Source organism: Aythya ferina, assembly GCF_964211825.1.
Source record: "Aythya ferina genome assembly, chromosome: 6".
Lineage (NCBI taxonomy): Eukaryota > Metazoa > Chordata > Aves > Anseriformes > Anatidae > Aythya > Aythya ferina.
The window spans coordinates 24213613-24240353 of record NC_140303.1 but is presented as its reverse complement, the minus strand read 5'-3'; the positions used below and the strand labels follow the sequence as shown (position 1 = coordinate 24240353).

The 26741-nt window shown below is 34.2% G+C and overlaps 1 protein-coding gene across 8 annotated transcripts in view; it reads right to left on the bottom strand.

Moving 5' to 3' along the window:
* Nucleotides 1-26741, bottom strand: part of KCNH7 (potassium voltage-gated channel subfamily H member 7) — a 222020-nt gene that overhangs the window by 36571 nt on the left and 158708 nt on the right. For all 8 annotated transcript variants that reach the window (XM_084524177.1, XM_084524179.1, XM_084524178.1 and 5 more), the window contains 3 exons: nucleotides 13890-14315; nucleotides 5631-6030; nucleotides 4739-4938 (listed from right to left, as the gene is read on the bottom strand). In XM_084524177.1, the coding sequence (XP_084380303.1) occupies nucleotides 4739-4938; nucleotides 5631-6030; nucleotides 13890-14315 (1026 nt within the window). The remainder of the gene's footprint in view (nucleotides 1-4738; nucleotides 4939-5630; nucleotides 6031-13889; nucleotides 14316-26741) is intronic.

Sequence of the window (26741 nt, the reverse complement as noted above, 5' to 3'; positions counted from 1 at the left end):
TCAATGAGATTTGATGGCTGACAACCTTATCAAGAATTAGTTTCTTCTGCTTTCACTTATTGCCATGAAAGAGATTTGTGTGAAATTATTGGAGCTGCAGTGGATCATTCTTTATCTTACCAAACTTTCTGAGTACATCTGAAAGGTGATTTCTGAGATGTTATATTGCTGGATAAAGAGGACAGAAAATGATTTCAGCTTCCTCAGAAGTTGACTTTTTAATCAAACAAAAGGTGAATGTCTGCACAAGCTGGAAGTAGGCTAGATCCACACATTTCCAAAAATATGGTGATGATAGTTGGAAAATTATTAATTGCTCGTTTTGAGATGTTAGACCAAGCCATTCAGAGAGAAACTGATAAAAGATCACTTTGCAAATTGACATTCTTGAACCTCATATTGTTTATATGAGATCTTCTTTCCCATAACTTGATTAAATGTAGTCATGCATGTTTTTAAGTAGTCTTGTTACAGAAAAATAAAGAACAGCTTTACATAAATGAACAGCTTTACATACCTCATATCTAAGGTACTTTTTGGAAAGCTTATGTTGTATGATTTCCATGACATAGAGGGAAGTAACAGTACCACTTTTCATCATGATTACATATTCCCTCTGTGTAACCAATTACTACTAGTTTTTGTTCCAAACACTTCTAATTTGGATTACTCTTCTGATGTTATAAGCAACATTGCTATTTTCGAAATTTTAGTTTACTTTCTTGTCTTTCTGTTTCAAAGATACTGCTGGCAGTAGTTGTATTGGTAGATTTGTTTTGGTCTTAAGACCAGTAGTGGCAAAAGCAAGAATTACAAAGTACAGTGGTTTCAGTGACCAGTGTCCAATTTCTTACAAAAGAAGCCTTACCAAAGCAATGATGAACCTGCCTTTATTTGATAAAGTGGCATTGCTGGTTCTGAACTTTCAAGATAGCTGTGTGTTCTGCTGTACTTGTTTAATCGCTGAAGCCACAACTAGTTACAAGTATAAAAACAACCATTTGCCTGGATGCTTGCTAGAGAAAGGTTCCATAAATTTATACGTAAAAATATTGACTTGCTCTCTCCTTTCATACTACCAAAGCCCAAACCAAAAACGTATCTGTCCTGCATCCAAAATTTTAATTAACTTACATTTGGCTAAACACTTTCTAAACTTGTCCCAATTATTTACTTTGAACTTTTAAATTTAATTTAATTTAATTTTATTTTATTTTATTTAAGTTAAAATAAACCAATAAAGCTATTCTGATGCACAGAAGATCCATGGAAAGAAAGGGGGAGTTTATAAAAAATACATGCATAACTTAAAAAAGGATCTCAAACACTAAATATGTTATCTTTTTAAAGAAAGCTTCACAGGCATGCTATTATCAGTGCTGGACTGATAATGCTGGAATGAAGTAGGGAAAAGAAGGCAAAGAGAATTTAGGAAAAACAGAACAGGATAATTTAAAAAAAAGAAAAGTAATTGAATCTTTGAGACTGGTGAGATATTTCACGAAACAATATACACTGTAAATAATTTTCTTGGAATTTAACTTTGCCAGTGTATACCACAGGGATATGATTTAAATTATGCTTATTCTGTAGACTCAAGATTTTTATCCAGATTAAAATAAATCCCAAATCCTGTTTATCCAGTCCATGCATAATTATGTGGAACTGTTTTTTATCAAAATACATTATGCAATGAAACATAATCAAAGAGATGTAGAAATGAAGTGGAGGGGAACAAATGTACAAATAAGCAATGTTCTCAGGATATTTCAACAGCAAATTTTTAAAGCTACTTTTAAGTTTAACCATTTCAAATAAAAAAAATATATTATCTTCTGATTTTCAGTGTAAAGTGTAGGACTTTGTTTAAGAAAACACGGCTATGTAGTCTTAATACAGTATTATTCCTGAATTTATATTTTTTCCACATTTCCTGATTTCTTATGTATACTACTGATGACAATTAAAAGCATCTTTTGAAACATGGTTTCTAGTATTATTTTCATATATATATGTGTATGTGTATACATGGTCTGTACATATATATATAGTAAGTTATTCATGCATTTCATATTTCAAAGGAGAAAGAGGATTGAGTTTTCTAATTTTACTCAATTTTCAGTAATGAAATGAAATGAAAGATTGGATCAAATTCTGCCTTCAGATATTTGTAAAAAACTCCTAGTAAATATCAACAGGAGTCAAACACATTTGTCTGAGGGCAGTATTAGCCCTTTGGTGTGTAAATGCAAATATTTCATGCAAAATTAGGTTCTCAATACCACATGCAAGTCCATTCATATGCACATGGCTTATAGCCGAGAAAACTTCATTGATGCTTGTGCTAACATGCATATATGGTCAGAACTAAGAGCATTCACACAAAGGATAATGCAGAATGATCAGCATGGCAACTTTGTCAGTGACATTCCTACAGAGCAACTATCTAATGCAAACCAATATGCACATGACCTTTTTTGGGCAGAAAAGCATGATTTGAGTTGTGGGGTAAAACAGTGATTAATAAATGTGGTTAGATTAGCATTTCTTAATTCCTAATTTTAGTAGCCATTTTGCCCCACATCTGATTCCACTTGGATTATATCCCTTCGCTAACTACCCCTTCATCATGCAAAAAAATAAAATAAAATAAAATAAAATTAGAAAGCATTGAACAAGCTCTAAACCCAACAGATAACATGGATATTCTCCACACTTTATACTGGAATTAAATTTGATATAAATACCTCCTGCTCTTACCAGTGGGTGGTGTTATTCCATATATTTAGGTATGAAGCAGACAGGAAAGAGATAAATCTTTCATAAGTACAAGGCAAATCAAACAATTGTCATATTATCCTTGCACCAAGTGTAATATATTCAAACTCACATTTTATGAAAATTAAGTGCCATAAAACCTGAGGGTTAGAATTGTGAACTCAGCAAGAGATAAAACATAACAAGATGCTAAACTTGATTTTTTTTTCCACATTTTATTTAAAAAAAAAAAAAAGCCTCCATACTGCCTCACAATCATATTTCAGAATATGGGCTATTAAATCCATTTAGTTAGTCTTTCACATTAATGACAAATCCAAGACTATTTCCATTACACCAGTTCCTGCATTATGCAAAGTTTAACCTGACAACATCCAGTTTTAGTTACTATTTCATGTGAAACAGGTGTTTGTACATCCATTAGTGGTAATGAATTAGTTAAGGCATACATGATTTTGTAATATCTTCAGAAATAATTCAATAAACTACTTTAGGCTTAGGCTGCACCCACCTGCAGCTTAAGGGCCTGATCCTACAAAGTGCTGAGTATCCCATACTCCCATTGCCATCGGAGGGAATTAAGGCCTTTCAGTGCTATGTAGGATGAAGCTACTGTTGCTGCCATTCACTGCAGTAATCCCCAGCAGAGGCTTATACAAATATCCTTATTCTGAGCTGGACATAATATCCCTCTGGGGGGGACACTTGTGGAAGTGGGAGGTGAAGCCCAGTATATTTAAGCTCTTGTCTTACTTTTAAGATCTGCTTTACTTAATGGTAACCATAAACTCAGGCTGTCATTGATTCGGCTTTATAAAAGCTTTAAACCAAGACTATAGTTTCTGCTTACAGCAGAAAAGTATACCACTTTAACAGTCTTATTCACAAATGTGTGTATGGATGCCACACGGAAGCTGTTTGAATTTGTCAAAATTTGCAAGGTTGATTTCTAGTTAAATTGTCACCAGAATTTATAGAGTTTTATTGGTTTTGCCAACTTTTTGGAGAGCTCTGCAAAGTCCTTTTTAACTCAGAAAAGCTCTGGAAAGTATTCCTCCAGAGACATGGATTCACAGATACTTATGATGCTCAGTTCTCTCAGTGTCTTCTAAACTCAGTCAACTTTTCAGAAAAATAGCTGCTATCTTCAGAAAACAAACTAGAAATACAGATGCTTACTTTTGCTCATTAGAAAATTGTTATTGTTTTTTAGCTGGCCAAATATTTCTACATAAGGAGCATTTGCAGGTTTTTTAATCAATCCCTTTTTTAATCAATCCCTAAAATCAGACCTCAGGAACAGAAAGTCTTGTACCTTGCCATTTCCTAGAAATGAGGTTCTGTGGATTCCTGAATGATTAGTAGTATTGTGTTGACTTTCAGTACAAAATTACGTGGTTATGAATACAAGCAAGCTACTGTTTGGAGTGTTTGGATGATCAGAGTATTTCTCTCGAAAAGAGCAGTTGACCCATCTGCCTGATCCTTTCTTCCATCCACCGCCAATTTACCTGACATAAATTACATGGTAGGATTTTGTAAAGGTGTTGATGGCTGCGGGCTTTCTACAAGGGTAATGCTGTAGATACCAATAAAGGTATTCTTGTTTTATACTGGTAGTGGAAAATCAGACCAAAGAACAAACAAATTTCTGAATCACCTATGTATGCAGCAAGACCACTTTTTTTTTTCTTTTTCCTTATCTTAAGGTTATAATAGTCCATTGCAATTCTCATTTTCCTATGCACTATAAGAGTTCAGATTTCTGCTATAGCTTGTAATAATCTAAGCACCTAAATGTTTTAATGCCAACTTTGAAATGGCTTGATTTTCAATAATTGCTATATATACATCTTCTAAAACTCATACTGTTAAAGTTATAAATAATGAAGACTCACGATCACTTTCTAAATTCACATCCATTTATCGGCACCCATGCCTGAAAACCAGAAAAACATACCATGTTCATGTCAATGCCATTGGTGTACGTCCACGCATGCTGGAAGTATTCCTCAAGTCGCTGCCGCAGAGGATTAGGGATTTGATGAAAGCGTATAAACTCCTTTACTCTCAGCATCTGCATGTGATACCGTGCAGTTCCCGAATAGAGTCTTTGGATTATTGCAGATACGTTTCCAAAAATACTAGCATACATTAATGCTGGATTAAATAGAAACAAAATGTGCTTAAGTTCTATCATTGGGTTTTGCAGGTGATGCAACAGTGTACAATAGTGAACGTTGTAGACAGAACAGCTCAGGGAAGACTAGTAACACTTTCAGATGTGGATTTGAATTACTTGAAGCTTTTTATTTATTTGATTATATCAGAACCAACTCTGCAGAAGAAGCTTAAATATTAAATAGTAATCAAGATGGCAATATTTTTCTTTTGAGATTTGTAGCCTTGAATTTATTGTTGTAAGTTAGGTTCATCTGATTTTACAGTCTTTGGTAGAGGTAAGAATTAGAAATTAAAGCTAAGTACAAAGTTAAGAACAAAGGGCAGAAGTAAGAAAGTACACATAAATGTATATCTCCAGGTTTAAAAAGAATATTTAAAAACAGTCAGTTAGTTAGATACATGCTCATAGACCTCAAAAAAATGTAGCTTTTTTCTAATAACTGCTTTAAGTTGGTTCAGCACAATCTAAGAAACATTGATACCTCAGGCTTCCTGACACTGCATGAGTCATCACAACATATTTTCACATATAACAGTTGCTTTCCTTAGGAGTTTGCCTCTCCAGCTGCATGCTTATAATTTTAATAGCTTAGACTTCATTAAGTTATTTGCTCAACACCACGAAATAATAATAACAATAATAATAGTAATAATAATAAACTACTTACAGCCAATCAACATAACACAGATGGAGAAGATTTTCTCTGAGTTGGTGTTTGGAGATACATTTCCAAATCCTACACTTGTCAGACTGCTGAATGTAAAATAAAGTGCTGTAACATATTTGTCCTTGATGGATGGTCCAGAGCTTGCATCACTCTTATTGTAATGCTTTCCTAATTGTTCTCCTAAAGAATCCAACCAGCCAATCTTATGTGCCAGGTAAGGTCTTTCTACATTTCCAATGGCATACCAAATGCAAGCAAGCCAGTGTGCAATTAGTGCAAATATGCACATAAGGAGCATCAGAACTGCAGCACCATATTCTGAATATCTGTCCAATTTCCGTGCTACCCTCACCAAACGCAGCAGTCTTGCTGTCTTCAGAAGACCTATCAATGTTGTTGTCTGTAAAAAAAAGATATAAATTGAAAAAGATTTTCCCTGTGAGCAAACATACAATTAGTAGGCATGAATAAACCAGTGCAAATTCCATTATTTCTGGGGAACAGACAAAAACAGTAGAGTAACCCTTTTCAATGTCATCTTGATTGCATTTTCTTGCAAATTCATTGCATTTTCTATCAAATTCATTATAAAAACAGTGAAGGAAACAAGAACACTAGGTGTGTGACAATTTGATACTAACTTGGAGACTTCTTACAATGCTCTGCCATACATGTTCTAGAAGAGAAGAGGAATAGAGAAGAAATGACCCCAAAAGAATAAATATCTTATTCTGCAAATATTGTTTCTGTCTGTAATGCTCAGAACACTGTATTCAGGCAAAAAAAGGATGAGCCATTATGCAAAGAAAATCATGGAAAGGTTACTGTTGCCACACTCCAGGTTAATGTTCTCTACATCCTTCATTCTGCAACTTGCAGGTGTAGTGGTAGAGGTCAATAATAAAAGTACTACACCTTTTAAAAAAAATATGGGTCAGATATAGGACAGGAATATTTTCCAAGCATTTAAATGCTGATCAGCATCATGATTGATTACAGTCCATTTGGGGTTCTGAACTTTCTAAAGAAATCTAATGCTTAGTAAGGTAAATTCACAATTTTCAAATCAATCTGTGAAACTTTGCAATACTTCTAAATTCCTTGTAAAAGACATTGACAACATTGTAAATTATAACTACTGTATTTCAAAAATAACCTTACCATTTTCTTACCATTAAATCTAAGCATATATTAAAGTACAGTAAGTGTCAAGATACATTTAAAATATTTTTACTTCCTTTTTTAACGTGCATGTATATTAAGTGCAATGTAATATACATGTCTGTATTTTTTGAGTAAATGAGCAAGAGGATAATATACAGTAAAACTGGGTAACACTCTGGTTAACCTAACATCACAAAGAATAATTTCATAGGGAATTTCTATGAAGAAGGCTGTTTTATTGATTGTGATCTCAATAGACAGGTACACCACATATCCTTCAAAAACCTATGCCTAAGTTGAGCTTCAGCATGTGAATATTATCATTAGGTACTTTTTTTGTAAGGTAGGTCAGGCTTTAATATTTATGATCCCTTAATGTCTAGAGTAAACTTTTAAAAAGATAATATTTGTCCTAGTGAGGCTGTTGAAACCATTCTATTACAGATGTAATTATATCTTTACACTATGCAAGATGCAACATTTGCTTACAGCATCCCTTAAAAAGATCTGTAGGTAGATTGTGAATCCCAAACAAGTCAACAATTATGTTAAGACAACATTCTTAAGATAAGACTTGCTAATATTATGTAGCCTCAATTTCAGCTGCATGCTTAGATACTGCACCCGTGTGAGATCTGGTGTATGCCAGAGGTGTGTAACACAAGCAAACTCCAGGTCTTCAGGGTGAAATCAGCACTGAAGGGAACCAGATATGTTTTAAACTATCAAGAAACCAATTGTGAGTTTGTGCTTCCTTTAACTCAGCAGAAACTCTGAAATACTGCTGACAGTAGAGGTGGTAAGCATGATCCACAGTTTTTGGTGTGCTTTTATATGCTGTCCGCTTCTCAGTGTGGATGTAGAGTTCACAAAGTACAGTCTGCCTCTGATGTGTCATTTGCACAGGGACAGACGTACTTGGTGTCAGAACTATGCCTCATGCAGCTTATTTTCCTTGGTGTGTTGGGAATACTTCACTTAGCACGGCACACAAGGAGGCAGAAGTCCCACTCTGTCTGCTTTACCCATTCAGTTCCAGCAATTAACATCTGTAAATAGCAACCTGATTGATGATTCTCTGTTCTCTGAATTGCTTGCTGCCCTGTTTTCATCATACCTGGCTTTATCACTTGAACAAGTTCAAGGGTTGCTGGATACCCAGCATCAGGATTTTTTTTTTTTTAATTATTATTATTATTATTATTATTATTTTCAGTAGCAACATTTACTGTAGGCTGGAAGTATATAAGAATTTCATAACTACTGAAACTGTGAATATGGAATGCTAAAAGATGGAAAAAGGTTCATTTCCCCCTGGTATAATATATTCAGTGCAAACAGCATTCCATTTACCTAATGCACTTAACTGTATATACAAACTGGAATTCATTAAGACCACAGAATATGTTTAAGTGCTTTCAAAATCTAAAACCCCTACAGACATTGAAGAAGTTTTTTCTTTATTGGTAAGATTTATTACCAAGATGAAGATTTTAGGGTAATATCAATTTTAAATAGATTCTGTGGAAAGATACGTTGTAGATTCTCAAATTTACTTATTCACCACAAGTAAACCAAATTGTTGAGAAAAGTAAAAAAGAGCAGCGCTCTTTTATGTTATGTTTACATATCCCATTCTGCTAACCTATTTTTTTTTTTTTAATCAATATAGGCAACTTAATTTTGATATTTTTGTCCTGTTTGGTTATTGCACTACCTGTCCTTTCAAAACACTTTTTTTTTTTTTTTTTTTTTTTTGATATTTTCCAGCTACAGTACAGAATGGAGACCTGGATTAGAAGTGTATATACGTATATAGCAGTAATTCTCTATAACGATTTTCATTCCAGTTACAACTGCAGCTCTTCCATATAAATGTTCCCCAAAAGAGTATAACACTTTTTAATTTTAATTTTTTATTTTTTAAAAGGAATGAAAAATAACTGATAATTTCAGAAGGGTGTGAAAATATATAATCTTTATCTTTTTATTGTGCAGTGAGAAAATAACACAACTTCTTTAAGAAGACACACAAAGTAATAACTGTTTCAGCAATGGCTTGAAAGCAAAATTGTCCTAAATGAAAGAATCCTTATCCACATGTGTTCCTCCAGACGATCATCTTTGTGCCATATTTTGTTCTTAATAACTTTGTTAAGAACAATACTTTAAATTGCAGACTCTGTATAGACTTACAGTAAAGACAGTAAAGATTTTGACCCTATAATTGAACGTATTCATAGTGCAGACACTATAAATATGCAAACAGAACACCTCCCAGTAAAAGAGACATGATGTGCCTGAGGAACTGCTCCTCATTTTTCAAATGTTAATAATTTATAAATAGATATTTTTCCCCTAGTGTAATTTTTTTTTTTTTTTTACTCTAGTAATAGTACAAAAAATAAAAAATAAAAGCCATATATCATGTCTACAATGGTTCTTTGACATCTACATGGTTCTTTGCATGAGTTAAATAACAGCACAGAATACATTTCATGTGATCATAGAATATCCCGATTTGGAAGAGACTTACAAGGATCATTGAGTGCAGCTCCTTGCCCTACACAGGACCACCCAAAAATCAGGCCCCATGTCTGAGAGTGTTGTCCAAACATTTTCTGAACTCCATCAGGCTCATTGCTGTGACCGCTTTCTTGGGGAGCCTGTTCCAGTGCCTGAACACTTTCTTGGTGAAGAACCTTTCCCTAGGAGGAACCCTAGCCTGAACCTCCTCTCTGCAAAAAGTCATTTACAATTGGTGACTTTCTCACTGATGGAGAAATCCTTACTTTTGCTCTAGATTTTTTTTTCTTTCTTCATAACATCCATTATCATTAATGCATGTATCTTTAATGCCCTCTCTTATTTGTCTCTTTTTTCAACCAAATAACCCACTGATGTGTACAAGTAGCTCAAACTGTCTCTTCCAATGTACACTTGCTTACATGGTATTTCATCTGCCAGGGTTCTTTCCATCTTCCTGGTATTATAAGGTCCTCAGTTTCTCAATATTTTCTTGCACCTAAAATTTTTTGGTAAAACAATTACCATCATTCTACCCTTCTTGCAGACTGCAAATAAATCTATGAAGCATGAGTAGTATAGTATCAAGTACAGTTAACTCTTTTCTCTCCGATACAAATCCCTAACACATTCCAGAATTTAGCTTTTCATTTTGTGTGATGGGGGAAGGAGATATTAAAGATCGGTGGTGCTGCAGTTAGGACTCTCAGGTTCAGTCTCCAATTCTAGGACTGCTGGACTTTTCTTTTTGTTTTGCTTTATCAGATACACTATATAAGTGAAGACGTCAAAACTTAGAGAGGAACGTTTGATTTATATGTCTCCCTTTCATCCAAACCCCACCTATTTTCTTGTTCTATTGCTACCAATAGAAGACACTTTCACCCTTACATTTTGTGAGTATACTGGATATACCAATATATATCAATGTATTCAATGTATTTATTTTTATGTCCTAAGGCAGCAGTTTTCCTGTTGATGCGTTTAGTTGTAAAATAGTTTTAATCACTATTATTTGTACAAACAGAAAAAAGTGAAAACCTACATAGTTGTTTTTTTTTTCTTTTTTCTTTTTTTTTTCATATTTCAGCTGTATGTTATATCTGACCTCAAATAAACAAAAAATATGAAAATTATGTTGCTGAAACCATTACCATCATTTGTCAGTATGTTTTAATGCAGTAAGTTCTAGATGAAAGGGAAGAAATTCTGGTTTTCTATTTTTTTTCTTTATCTGTTTTTCTCTGAGATGACCAGTGTAATTAAAAATAAACTACCAAAAGAATATAAAGCAAAAAGTCTATGTATCCATTATTTTATCTTCATAAATATCAGGAATGTCACTTAATATTTAAAACACGCACACACAAAAGGCAGTAGTTTATTACTAGCCATAATACTTTTAAGAGTCTTTTAAAACAGAAAGTTCATTTTAAATTCTATTAATTCTCACTTTAGAAATTGGAAAGTTAACTGTTTTGCTCTGTTGCTTTCCTATGGCTGACAAAGTATAGCTCAAATGGAAGCATTCAGATAGTGCCGCATGTGGTATTTGGATTATTATCTCCTGCCCTTTCTAGACTTGGTTTGATATCAAGGTGTTTTAAAGCTGGGTGAGCACACACAGAGCTCTCTTTGGAGCTTATGCTATTTAATAAAAAGACTGTTCAATACAATTGTTCATAGGAGATCTTATTTGAAGAATCTCTAGATAACAAAAAAGAGCTATTTCATAAAAGAGATAACCCTCATGACAGCAAAAAAATCTATTAAATGAAAAAGGCTTCATTCTAACAGTTTTACATTTGCTTCCTCTAAGTAAACTATCAAAAAAGGATTTCTGTGGAAATATTATAGTTAGCAATATAGGAAGCAAAACTGCAGTAAGTAAAGGCTTAGAAAAAGTGATCGACGTATTTAATGCCATGAATGAGAGAGAGAAGTCATTATGGCATGATGAACTGGTCATAATGTGTATAGTTTCATTGCTGATTAGGTAAACAAACTATTTTTTACGAATAGTGAAACTTCAATTAACAGGTTTGGAGAGAATAAATAATTAATTTACTTATATCTGAAATACTGAAAATGTCATTACAGAATCATAGAATCACAGAATTGTAGGGGTTGGAAGGGACCTCGAGAGATCATCGGGTCCAACCCCCCTGCCAAAGCAGGTTCCTTAGAGCAGGCTTCCCAGGTAGGAACTTGGCCCAGATGGGCCTTGAATATCTACAGAGCAGGAGACTCCACAACCTCCCTGGGCAGCCTGTTCCAGTGCTCCATCACCCTCACCATGAAGCTCTTTCTCATGTTGGTGCAGAACTTCCTGTGCTCAATTTTGTGGCCATTGCCCCTTGTCCTGTCCCCACAAATCACTGAAGAGAGATTACTTTGTCCAATAATTTCTGATAATTCCTGGTTTTGATATTTAGCTACTCATCTGTAGAAATGCACCTGTCTTCTACTAATATTTAATATTATCTTATGTTAAAGCTATCCCTTTAGCATCAGTTTAGCACCTGGCACTGTACTGTTAAGGATTTCTGTAGCAGGGGAGGGGTGGTAGGATGATTTTTAGGGTATGATGATGATCCAAAGAGCAGTCCTTCACTGAACTTTGGAATTGACTACCATTGTAATACATGCCGTTTCACACTTCCTATAGCTGAACAGAATTTTTGGCAGTGATGAGTGCTCACTGATCAGAGAGGGAAGCAGACCACTCTTGCAGGGGCACGATATGGTCCAAGTTAGAAGTAATGCCATTGTCAGTATATTTGTTGTTCATGTGCCTGCACTATCAAAAATGCAGAAAAAAAAATCTAAAAGACTGAGATATATCCCAGACAATGAATGCAAAAGGTGAGCAAACAGTTTCTCTTGAATCTCTGAGCTTTTAAGTCACCTTCTGAATACAAAAGTTTTCTTTTGGTAACTGTCAGCATATTCCCTCTGTCCTTTACTTTCTTTTTCTTCTTATTTCATTCTTTTAAAAAACATTATTTTGACTGCATGGTATTTCCTACTTGCGTCTCCAGATTGCTCATTTACCTTAAGTATGTATACTCATGTTCAAATCAACAGGAATATCACAATTGATTGGAATGTTCTTATTGATTTCCATGACTTCTGAATTAGATAACTTTATAAATACAGGACACAGGAAAACATTTTCATTACAAAATTTTTGAGAAAATGAATTTAAGAAAAGCATGACTGACCCTACTTCTGAATTTGCTTAAGACTGAAAAATCTCAAATGAGAAATAATCTCTCAAGGTGTGTATAGACATGTGCCAATTGTTTTGCATTGACCCTTAACTACTTTCTTAAGTTTATGTATAATTTGTGAGAATAGCTAGTATACACTCAGAATTCAGGTTAGGCTTTTGGGGCAGACGTAAAAAAAAAAAAAATTGCCTTCACAGTAAATGACTTTTCTACAAAGGAATTCATTTTCAAATGGAAAAATGTTTTCATATTTTTTATATTATTACACAGACATATGCAGTCAAAGCTCATGCTAAGAATGCTGATTAATTTGGTGTTTTCACTTTTCTCTCCTCAGTTAAGGAGAGGTACATATGGTCAATAAAACTTTCTGTTTCCTGTAAGTCAATATGTGCAAAACAGTATTTTTAAAAAAATGGATTTCTGTCCTTTGAAAAGAGACAGAATCATATTTTGCTGGGTTTGCTATTTTTTATTTTTATTTTTGAAACTACTTTATTCTATGGATCATGAAAAGAAAAACTGCAATTCTCTACTTGTCAGTTCAGTTTTTATCAAAAAATATGTTATTACTTTAGACCTTCTAAAATTAAATAAAAATTCTTTGGAAGGAGGCAGAACTGGGTCAGGCTTCGAGAATACAGTGCATGTTTTATATATACCTTTGGGCAATTTTGAGATGCATATATTGGGCACTTTGTTAACCCATTCTACAGATAGGGTGAACACATTGGTCATGTGAGCTGTCAGTCTGGCAAGATTAATAATCTTTTCTTTCTTTTGGTAGTCCATATTCTTGATAAAATTGACAACAGCCAAATCTTTTTGTTAACTGGCAATGACTAGCATACTTTGCACTTCAACTACACTGTTCTACACTGAGTAAAGATCTGATCTAAAGATTTTGAACAGAGGTAATTTATTTTAGTACTTAAATGCCAACACAATACTTATGCATTATGGGCAATTTTTACAAAATTAGCAGCAAGTCAAAGGAACAAAAGTTCTAAAATAAAAATATTTAAACAAATCCTTTATACTTGTTATATATGTCATTATTTGTAATGGTAGTATCAAATTTGGTATAATAGAACAACAGAAATGGAATTGTTCAACTTTTCTCCTGCCAATGAAAGGCATTGACAAGACAATATTCTTTGACATATACAATATTCTACATTATTCTACTAAGGAGGATTTAATTTTAGCTTTAATTTAAAAGATGGAACTACTAAAAAGCTTATTAATTGAGTAGCAAAAAATATATTTGGATACACAGATTACTGCACTAATATCAAAACTTAAGATTTAAGATTTCTCATTTATTTAAGCTTACCTCTTCAGAGCCAGAGCCAAAAATCAGCAGGTCAAAAGGTATTGCAGCAACCATGTCAATTAGGAACCAGCCTTTGAAGTAGTGAATTGCTATTTTTGCTGGGTCACTTACCACTTCTTCATTCTGGTTTACATATGTTGTTCTGAAGTTGATTAGAATGTCAATGATAAACATAATATCCACAATTAAGTCTACAACATTCAGTGGGCTGCAAGAATATCCACACTCTCTTCTCTTCCGTTCCTCGCTATCATTCAGAAGGAAGGCAGCTGAGTAAGGGGTGAAGATGGCAGTATATATTACCAGCAGCAAAATGAGCCAGTCCCAGACAGCTTTAAAAGGACTATAGTGCAATATAGTAAACTTGTTGATGCGAGGTGTCTGGAGTTTATATTCTGGTAGAACATCAGCCCCTAAGGATAGAACCTAGAAAAAGAAATATAGCATGTCAACAATCAGGACAGTGTACCTATTCCCACTTTCAGTAAACTTGGCAAATACAGTGACAAACTTAAAAGGCATTAAACTTAAATTCCTTGGTGTTTTGGTAGACTGAACTTCTGTGGAATTCATCATCTCTGCCAGGCTCAATAAATTCATTGAGAATTTTACACAGTAGATTGATTTTTGTTCCCTGTACCACCCACTAAGTGCCATATCTGGGCCATATCTTCATAATTATACACATCATCAAATTCCTTCATCTACCACATGATAACCTTGCCAGTCTGTTCATGGCCAGTGAGAGACTTTTCTTGCTGTGATGTAGTGTTTTTCTCTCAAAGCAAACCTACTATCATTAGCTTAAATACACTCCAAAAGAGTCTGCACACATTACAAAATGCTTATGCAACCAGAAATCAAGCAGTTGGAGAAAGACCTGTTAGTATACTTGACAGCTATCTCCACTTTGAGTTTTGTGGTGTGAAAAACTTTCAAGCATGGACAAATTTTATTCAGGCTACAGTTAGCATAGCTAATGGTGTGACAAAGAGGGGTTCCACAGAAGTACTGCCTTTTGCTTCACTTGAACTTTCAACATCAATGACTAAAGTTTTTATCATTCCTTTACAAGTGTGGATTTGTTATTTGTTGGTGTTTTTTAAGTACTATTTCAATTTTATTTGGAAGAGATTATGTTTGTATACACTGCTTGATTTGCTGGATTTGTAAGTTGAAACGTTTATTTTGTTGCAAAGAACAAGTATAGTGTGGGCATCAGATAAAGTGAAATTCTTCTTGCTGCTCCTCCAGTCTGACTTAACTGACATGATGGAATAAAACCTTTAAGAACAAAAAGTTAAATTACATTTTTGCCTCTGCTTAATGCTTGGACTAGTTATAGAGACCATCAGCAATGATGCTAATTATTGCCTTCTGTGCTGCAAATGCTTTCCAAATCCTATGAGACTCAGATCGTCACTTAATTTTACACAGACTCATGAACAAACATTACATGGTGACAACCTTCAGTTACTTCCCAGTTGGTCAAGTGACATATTCAAGAAATCTTATGCTAATTTTCCACCAGTTACTTCTACTTATTCCTTTTCCCCTGCTAATTAAAAATAATGTAGTTTAGAAAATCAGACCTTTAAAAAGTAACTAAAATGAGTAACTATGCTGAAATGAAATTATGACTGGAAGGAGAAATACCTTGTCAGCAATGTTTTCTGCTTTTATTTTTTATTTAGTAAGTAAGTTTTTATTTTTTATATTATTAAGTAGTTCAGGATTAGAGATTTCTGTTTGTACAAAATTGAGGAATTTCATGCTTCTTGAACATAATCTTGTAAGGTTATAAGGGTCAACACACTTCTTTCTGTTTAGCTTTCTAACTGCAAGTGTTGTATAAACCTTAGATCCTACCCTTGGTAATCCAAGTTGCACTTTTTATTCAATGAAGTTCTACTCTGAAAATGTTGTGAGAACACCAGGGCTAATAACCACTCTCGTCCTTTTAGTTTGTGAAAAAAGAAACAATTAAACCATCCAGAAGATTATATGGTACCTTCAAGCAGCCATTAAGTGCCATGCTGAGGTGATGGTAGAGGCTGTTAATCTATTTTTTTATATTCCAACTGGGTCTTGCATTTAACAAAATGCAAAATGTCAGTTTTTTTTTTTTGTTGTTTGTTTTTTTTTTTTTTTTTTTAAATGCATTAAACACACTAGCTGACAGCAACCTGAAGCAGAGACATTACTAAATCTCTTAAGCATTCTTAATATTTTCAGACCCCCACCATTCTAGTCTAGTTGACTAGAATGTTTTCCTAGTATTTGAGGGTGGAATATGTGGTAAGGCAACTGGTATTTATGAAATTTGTATTCTTCTGCTGGATTTTTAAATAATGAATGAAATGGATTACACAACATGAAAAATAAAGTTTATTTCACATGTTTCTTGTAGTCATTTGAAATTTCCAGCCAGTGTGCTTCATTTCAGAGCAACATATAATGTAAATTGAACTTACTCCCCTGAAACCTGGCTTGTACTTTCAGTTAAATTACATTTATTTTTAGTTTGGTTTAGACTGAGGTAGGTGAAACAGAAAAAATATTCAGGTAAAATAAGAGAACTGCAGTATGAAAGGGATCAGGAAAAAATGGATCCAACTTTTCCATTCTGGTTTCTTAGACACACTACAGGAGAGACTGACTGGTTATGAGTTTCATATTGATAATACAATATAGAACTTTACATTTCTACATTGCTTACTCTCATGCAATGGGAATTAAAGACAAACACTCATTATGTAATTATTCCTGTTTGCTGGATCATGAGAAAGAAGATGGGACGTAGTTTCTCAAATAAAAAATCACAGTTACACATAAAAAAGGAGTACATTATTGGTTTTCTTGTTGGTAATTTCAATAGAGACTAATTGAACATGAGATGAATTTATCTTTTTGCTGTTGTGTGACATCTTTGCAAGGATCAGACACTAGTGTTAACTAGTCTATATTTACTTTGGCCAGATGGAAGACTAGTGTACTTAAAGTTGTTTTATTAACTTTTCTCTTCTGGACAGTGAAACTCTTTTCACAGGTTGGATTGTAATACTGTAATAAGATAATACTGTAATAATGGCTTAGGGACTGAAATGTTTTTAAGAATAATGAGCAGCACTGGGACATCCAGCATGTAATCAAGCCCCAAGTACTGTAGTGTCAAAAGGTCTCTGAACCTTGGGACATCATGTGATGTAAAGCCAAGCTTCCTGGCAAAGAGAAGACTGCAACACTATTGTAAGTAGCAAAAGTCATACTAGCAATAATGGTATTTCTTTTTTAAAAAATTAGGGGTATTCAACCTTGATGAAACACCATTGCACACTTGTTTTATCTGGAGAAAACAGGAATGCATTTATAACTGCTGTTTTACATCTTTTCCATTGCATTCCTGTTTATTACAGTTAAAACAATGCTGCAGCAAGCTAGAAGACTTCATTCAAAAAGATTTTTTGATTCCAGAATCTTGCTTCAGCTATTTCACACAGATAGGGCTGGTGAACATCTTTTACTCTTTTTAGGTTCATGTATTCATTTTTTAAGATCACAAGTTCAAGATGGCACTTACAAAGAACGGCTGCAACCTGTGGATTTATATTTCAGGTCCCATAAATTATGTATGGAGTGAGGTCGAAATAACTGTCATAAATTCACATTTTTAGACAGATTTATCATTCTGGTAATTTGTTTGGTAATTTTTTAGTAATTTTAGTTTGGTAATTTTTAGTTTCTCCTTGATAACAGTGGTTCATTGGAATTGAAAAGAAAAGACATTTAGGAATAACGGGATTTTACTAATGGATGCTGTTCTGTTAATCAGAAGCAAAAGAAGGGGATGCACCACAATTACTACCAGGTGACAATTAATTAAAAAAAAATAAAAAATCCATTCCACCTCAAGTAGTGTGGATCCAGTTTAAACATCATCATGCTGCTTGTGATCACCTTTTTTTGACAGTTCTAATATTTTTCCCCTCAAGAAAACTTCCCTGGTACTGGGGAACAACATTGTGCTGTGTTCAAAAGACTCTGTTTTGCATCGTGTTTCTTGGTGAAGTGTTAGGGAGCCTAACTGGGATGATGTGCAGTATATCACACTGGCCATAAGCTTCACTGGATAACTTGTTTACTCTTGTTATAGGTTCTGCAACGCCACATGCAGCAACAGCATTTGACACTTCTAAGAGAAATACTAAGATTCTTCAATTTTCTTTATAAAAGAGAATATATAGGCAAAACATCAGTCAAGACGTTGGATGATTGGGAATTATACTCTAGTCTCTGCTACCGAGTTTCTAAGTGATCTTAGGCAAACTGACATTTAACCTCTCTGACATCAGACTTTTTTTTTTTTTTTTTTTTTTTGTTACAACTCAATGGGGGCACTTTTCCATTTTTTATTTTCTGTGTGAAAACACTTTATTTTTGTTATCTGTTATGCAAACTGCACAGTTTCAAGGGACTCTGAGAGGCCCATATCACTATGTAGCACATGTATATTCGTAAGAGAATTGTGTTCTGAGGCTTTTCAATCTAAATTTATTAAAGAATGCAAATATAGATAGTCAAAACCAAAGAACTAGAAACACAAAGAAGCATAATACAGATTTAATAAATCATAACAGAAAAAATAAATGATGAGCCATCTGTTATGAATACCACCATGAACTGTTAAAGAAATACTTCTGCCAAACTACTGCACAGATTTTCAATAGGGTTGTCCAGCTATTATTTAGTGCTGCCTGTGAGGATGGACCATGCTGGACCATGACTTTCCGAGTAATTGTAGATTTCTATAAAGCCCATGAACATGGAAGCCAAAAAGCATGCCTGATGCTTTTGAGGAGCACTGAACTCACTTTGTGGACATATTATGATTGCATGGACAAGATGTTATGTTCAACTTATTCAGAAAGCGTTGGACCTTTAGCATTTTTGCTAAGAAGTCATGCAATATTTGTGCTGTGTATTTCCAAACATACAGCAGATACATGATTACAGTACACTTGCACAAACAATGCAAAGCACGTTTGCAGTCCAGGTAAGACTTTACATCGTAGATGGAACTAATACACATTTAGGAAATTTGAACAGAGAAAGCAATGTTTCCAGGTGGCAAAATATGAGGGAGAAACAAGGCACATACAGGGGATAAAACAAAAACAAACAAACAAACAGAAAACAACATTCGTAATGCATACAGAATGCTTCTATTCAAAAGGTGAATGTGGGAATTTAATGAGTGCAAAGCTTAATACATTAGGTTTTTGGAAAGACACTTTCCTATGTCTCATGACAAAGTGTGTCTCATATGAACTGTATATTATGTAGATTTGCTCAGTACTACATACTGTTATGTCACTATTGCTTTTGTCACAAAGTAAAGCTTGTACTAAAAAAGTTAATTCTTACATAGCATTTCTCACTTTAACAGAATTTCATAAACATTTAATAAAGCTCAGAATATAAATAAAGCCCTACATTACTTGAGGGCTAATCCAAAAGCTATTTGGATTACATATTTTCAGCTGTTTTCAACTATAAACAAGTTTAGTGCTGGTGACTAGGAAATCAAATAGCATCTCCTAAATTAAAGTAGAGTGAAGTTACTATTCATGTTTATTCTCTGATGCAGCTCATGGTGCAGAATGAACACTGCCACCACACCACACCCAAACCCTCAGATTTTGGGTACAATCTCTTCCTTTTAACAGGTAGCTTTGAACAGGTAGATTTGACATCATTTTACATGAACTTAATTCCCAGAAAACTGTAGAAATAAAAGGAATAAGAAAAGAATCATGAAGAATATACAGAAGCTAAAGCAATATTCCTGTAATAATTAACCTGTTTTATCATGACCTTAAACGTGAATGGTAAGTGCAGTTCAAAAAATGAACTAGTATTATTTCAGCTTTAAAAAAGGGTATGATTTTGCATTGGATATTTTATTGGATTTGTGGAACTCTCTTCTCTTAATGTAACCTCTTCTGGCTCTCATTTCTCCTGTGTATTAGCTCTACTGAAGCTACTAAGCTATAACTGGAAAGAACATCTTTTCCCCTTTCTTCCCTATTCATAACATTATCATGAGACCCCTACAGATTGGACCTCCTAAAGAGGTCTGAATCTAAAACTCTCTAAATATAAAAAGACCTAAAAATAAACACTACAAAAGCATTAAATTAAATCAACAATTGCTCACTGATGGCAGGCATTATCTAATTCTCCACAAGACTGTTATGGTCTTTCATATTTCAGTTGTCTTAATGACAGTCTTCCTTGATACTGACATGAACAACTGATAAGATTATTCTGGTACTGACAGAAAGTTGAAGTGCTTTTGATTTAGAGCTTTAGAATGTAATCCTGCATTATATTCTCCTTTCACACATCTGCATTAAAAAACATTTTTATATGTTTTTCGAAGGAGAGCTATTAAAGAACATCTTCTAAATCGAGAAATACTGATCATGGGAATGTTAATAATTGTCTTTCTGGTTTCAAGGAACTTGTCTGTTTTAAATGCTTTTAATATTTTTTAAAAAACTTGTAGCACGATACTTTGGATAAAGTGTTGGTATTTACCTTTCTATATCAGAGAGTTTGAAGTATACCTGTGAGATATTATCACGTAGTGTTTTAATGGCTTTCATATTTTGAAAATTAAGCTTTTGTTAAGGAAAATCTGCTGTTGTGTGAAAATATGTGCTCTGTATGCTTCCCATTTGGGACTTCAGGTACCAGAGGAAATAAACCTTTCTAATGTGCTCAATACATTTTTTTATGCAGGATCAGAAATTGCACAAGAGATTTTTTTTTTTTCTTTTCTTTGTAGACTATGTCTACATATTCAGCAAGTATAATTTTAGGTAGGCATTGAAACCATGTTTCTGTTATTACTGGATAAACCTGCAAAACTTGATGCTTATCTGAGCGTATTTGAATCATCTCTGTTCCAGAAGTCAGCTTATAAATGCCACTGAATAAAGCCTCTTTGAGTTAGTGAGAGACAGACTTTGTGTCATTCTCAACCTAACTGAAATACAGAAACACTGGATATTCAGTAAATTAATATTCTGGTGGGGCTGCAGTTTGGGAGGCAATGAGATAGTATGAAAGAAGAAAAAGATGAGTAAGTTTTTATTGGTAAATGGAATCTATCTGATGTAGTGTTAAGCAATTTTTATAATAAATGTCCAAGCAATTTCGGTGAAGTTAAAAGTTAATGCTGTTTGGTATTAAAATTTAAGAAAAAGAAAAATTCTAACAATTCTGATTTTAATTGCCATAAAAATTGCTAATTTGATGTTGGAAAATCAATAGGGAACAGGAATTGACATTGATTTAGACAGGTCTTGAGCACCTATAAGTGTAACACTATTGCTTTCACTGTTCAAATTATTCTTTTCATGACACAAGCAAATAATTAGATAATTCTATTCAGCTAAAGATAGTTAAATATGCAGCAACACAGAATCAACAAATTATCAAGGAAAGTTATATGTACCATGACATTAAAACAGTAGAACAGGATTCTTTTCATGTTTGTTCAGTAAATTGTGCAGGTTTGATAGAATTATTGTATCTGTTGATGTTACTGTCAAACAAAATTGCTTCAACAGACTTGAATACATGTAATAATTTAGAAAACTCACCACCTCTAACCTGTCATTTATTTTCTCATAAAGATAGACATTAAAAGAGAGGGAGTATTTTTATAGTCCATTTTCCATCCATTATTTCCCATGAAGAAAATTAAGAAATAGCTTATAGATCTTAAACTTCAGCAGTCTCCTCCTGTGACTCAGGATGCAATTACTTTCATGTTAGTTGGTAATGCATCATCAGAGCAACACTTGGAAGCATATAGATTTATTGAGTGTGCTTTACTGAGCTTTAAATCTTAACTTAGTGATTTGCAGATTATCAAAGAAGAAATTAGCAACTGATTTTTAGCAAATGTTAATGCCAGAATATGTATTAAAAGTAGTGTAAAGCTTTTTCTGAATTTACTAAGAGGTGTTATTCCAGAAGACAGAAAACACTACCCTTCAAAATGCTGAAGAGTTTGTGATCTCTTCATTGCTCTTCTGGCAACACAACCAGTAAGCTCTAACAAGCATTTATATGTCTGAACAACAAAACACTAAGGGTCACGTTTCTGATAAGGGCTTAAATTATTGCTGTGATTTTGGTCACGTAAAAGATATTTTCTATCATTAGCTCATGACATGACAATGAAACAAAGTAGATTTTGTGCTTTTTGCTGTTATCTCAACTTCCTTAAAGTATTTCTGAAAAATGTACCTTCAGACAGTTTCCTCAGCTTCCAAACACTTTGATACAGTTAAAAAAGAGCAAAAAGGTGGTAAGAGAATATCTGAAGTATACAAGGTAAAGATGAAGCAGCTACAAGCCATACTTCATTTCTATGATTACAGTATTGACTGATGAGCATACTCCAGCCTTGTTCACTTTAAGTTCAAAGAGATTGTCTTAGCATTCTGCCCAGATTGCTATTTTTATGACACCTGGGAATGCTTAGTGTATTACCTAACCTTCTACCAAATCTAATCACTAACATCCCAACTAAAAAGGCATTTGGCAGGGGTAAATAGAATGGATTACATACAATGTGATTATACAGATCACATCTTATTATCAAAACCAACCTATAAAATCACTGTCCTTTTTTCTAGAGCAATCCATCCATTTCATACTGGTTATGCAGAGAAAACGGCAGAGTTGTGAGAGGAAAAAGGCCATGAGGAGCCGATAAGAGAAACTTGTATTTCCTCAATCCATAGCTGGATCTTAGATAATATTTTTTTCTGCTTTTCTAACATAAACACATAGTTTGGTTTGGGGGAAATATGGCAAGACATGGTAGGTGTCTTATGGTGCTTCTCTGCTACTCTGCTACTCTAACAAAAAGATTTTGTTAGTGTGGCACCAGTGAACCAAAATAACTCCAGAAGCTCTACCTCACCTCTGGAATGCTAGATGAAACTCATGTTTGGGAGAGCATAGGACTCTATGGATTTAACCAAGGACATATGGGAATCTTTTTACAGTATGTGATCACATGTATGGTTGCAGGTATCAAAAGCTTAAATCTGGAGAAAAAATGCTTAGGATAAAAGCCTGTCTATAAACTCTCCTGTTCGCAGTATTCTTTGTTTTCTAGACAAATTTATCACACTGATTAAACTGCAGAATGTGTCATTTGTTTCTCAGTTTCCTTAGCTTACTTGGCATTGTTGGTGCAAAAGAGAGAGAAAATAGCATAAAATATCTACAAAAAATTGTCCCATACAAAACTTATTTTTCAAGCTTTGTTTGAAAACCGGAAGGAAGCTGCAGTCAGCATGCTATCCTAAAAAAAAAAAAGTCAAAATAAATTAGCTGGCCTCTAACGTGTTCTACAGGATGACCATGAGCCCCAGGCATGGATTTCTTGCTCACTTCCAAACCCAGTAACTAACATCATTAGAGTCTAAGCTGCAGCAAAAGGTGTTGCTTTCCTTCAGTTATAATCTGTTGTTATCTTACCGACAAACCCAGTAAAACTAAACTTCTCTGAACAGAACAGAGTGGTATAAATAGGAGACCATGCCATGCCAGCTCTTTTGTTTCAAAAGAGAGTAGATTTATTCATAATTAATAGAATTAATTTATAAAGTGAAACATATTCAAAGATGGATACCTAGATTAGAAAAAAGCTGTGAAATGAACATCTTTACTTCCCATTTAATAAATGTTTTACATTCGTTAGTAGTAGTATTCTGAACATACCTGCTCATGCCAGTTTTTAAGATATTAAAAAATAGTACCCACTTCCCTATTGGTTCTGCTACCAGTTACAAGCTGAAAGCATTAACCAAATTCTAACACGTGACTGATAATAGATGAGAAGCATGACCTTGTCATTTTGCTTATTAATTTTGAGGGCATTCTGAAACCATTAAAAAACATGTTGTTCTGACTGGGCTTCATGGTCTTTGTTTTTTCTTGCTACTTCTAATCCAATGTAAAAGCCCCAAACGCTAACAAATCCTGAATGGAAAATATTTTGCTCAGATTTCAACACATCAACACCAACCAATCCCCATGCTTCAACCCACTCCACTGCTCAAGCCAAAAAAAAACCAAACAAACCCAAACCTACAAAAATACTCCTCCAAAACCAAAAAAAAAAAAAAAAAAAAAAAAAAGCTACTGCTTTTCCTTTATATGCATATTTAAACCACCTAGTTTCTAATCAGTAGCAGAAGAAAACTGCCTTATAATTATCACCAGTTATATCATCACCTTACTATCTGCAAATTGCTGGAATATTCTGCTCTCACTTTTAGCTTGTTCATCAATTTCTTTCAGCAGTGATGTGTGGGAACTTAACTATTTCCTTGAGAATGTTATCCTTCAAATTACTGACCAGTTTTTCAGCTTGTGTATAAGCTAGTATTACACTACAAGGAAAATATGTTACTTGCAAAAAATGCTATTAAATTGTTAGCTGAACACAGCTGCATTCCTTGTCTGATGAAAATGATTCCTAATAGGGGTGAATGTGCAATTTCAGGCAATTGCTAAATGTTGTCTGCCCACATTATGGCATTTTGTAGCTAGATCCAACATTTTTACTATCATGCTTACCTGTGAGGTGTCCAGCATCAGAAGAGAGTTCAGAACCAAGCCTGTTTGCAGGTTAGGGCATGCAGGGAGGGAGGAAGGGAGTCCTGAGTCTGAGTTCCACAGTTTCTGCCTTCTTCCCTCCCTGCTTCTGCATGTCAGTTGCTATTGCTCTCTATTGCTGGGTGATTTTATCTGGGAAAATATATGTTTATGTTGACCTAAACAGAGAAAGCATTTCCTGAATTAACACAGTAACCACCTGACTGTGATCTAACTGAAGTTAACTGATGTTTTGAGTAGGAGGTTGGGTTAGATGGCCCCTAGACGTCTTTTCCATGCTACATTTTTGTATGGTTCTAACATTAAATAAAAGACATACTGTGACTCCTTTCATGGCTGTTTTAAGGTAGCTCTAACTATATACATGAAAGGTATTATTTTAGACAGTGCATGCCAAGTTGGTCAAAGGACTCTGACAGTTCTCTGGACCTTAATGGGGCTTGACAGAGGCTAAGCCAGGGCTTGACTTCTTTCAGTTCTGGTGGGTGCCAAAATGGTTGGTTTTCACTGAGCAACTTACAAAGTTTATAAACTTTCAAGGTCAATTCACCATGAAATTCACCAGTCTTGGGGTTTAGAGCTCTAGTCCAGAGAACACAGGTTTGCAAAATTGCTGCCTAAAAGTTGGTTTTGATCAGTTTTGTTTGCTCCATAGGACATTAGTTCTTACACACTCATATTTTCAGAATGAACTACAATGCAGTCTGAAAGCCTATTTCCCCCATATACTAGCATCAGAAGAAGAACATTGCTTTTGAAAAGTATTCAGTTAAAAAAATATATATATATCATACAATCCATTCCACATTAGCATCAATGAACAGATCTTAAAGTGTTTGGTTCAAGACAAGCAAATTGCTCCTACAAAATACTGATCACTTGGAATTGTTAATTCATGGAAGATACTGGATTCTTTTTCCCAACTCAGCAAAATCGGACAATCCCTTTCTCAGAAGAATAGATCAAGGGAGAAGGACATGGACAAATTAGGGATGATTCCAGGTTACTTGCTTCAAAGCAGCTGGTCTTTCCAACTGCTCCATTTCCACCATATGTTGTGAAATCACAAAACACTCCAGCAGTTGAGATGCCTTAGCCTACTCTGCTGTCACAAAGACATGAGGCTCTACTGGAAACAATCACCTTCAAGGAATATGTTATCATTCACAATTCCTGTGAATCTCTAATTACATATGCCGTTTTATTACTTCATGCAACAGCAAGCAGTTCCAATGAAAATGCTATGTTTTTCTGAAATTGATAAAAACAATGGGCTTTATTTTCTGTTTCTATGCTTTGTATAGCTACTTGCTCCAGTGCAAAAGAGCCTGTTCTCCAAATGACATCTTTGCATAGGTATAAATGACTACACTGAGACTGGAGTATTTTTATTGGTTTTGCCATCACAATGATCTTTGCTTTTCTTTTTTTTTCACACACAGATCTGTCATACCTTCTAAATGACAATGAAATTACACACATCTATTCCATTTCTATAACAACATCTACAGTAATTATGAAGCCTAATTATATAACAACAATAAAATTTTATTGTATGAGGTTGCTAAGTATGATTGCAAACAAAGGGAATAATTCCTGTATAAGTTATATCAATTGATCATTGAGAACAAGGATAGAAAATAATTGAATAAAAAAGATTCTCCTTTCAGCAGAATCAAATAATTTACACTTTCCATACAGTAAGTAGGGAATGTTGGCTCTGCTTAACCCCCAATTTCATCATTATATGTATGCCTAACTGAGTAATTGGAAGACATATCAAAGCCATTTGCCCTTAATTCAGAAATTTCTGCTTTATGTCAGCTTATGTTCCAAAATGAATAGCTTTGAAATAATGTTTGTGTGCAAGTTATTTTATGATGTTGTAAATGGTCCAGTATGTCAGCTGAATCAGAGTACCAAAAATATATAGCTCAGTAATTTGGTTTATTTTTAGGTCTTATGTTTCCCATCTTTGTTGTAGATGACTTCTTTTAGCCTGAAAACCTGAAGGTCGGTTTGAAGTCATGATCGTATAACAGTTCTTTTTATATCAACAGCTGAGGCTGGCCTTGGGGGGCACTGTTACTTATTTCTTAATCTTCTGGGACTGACAGAACAGAGTCTGGCCAGATTAGAAAA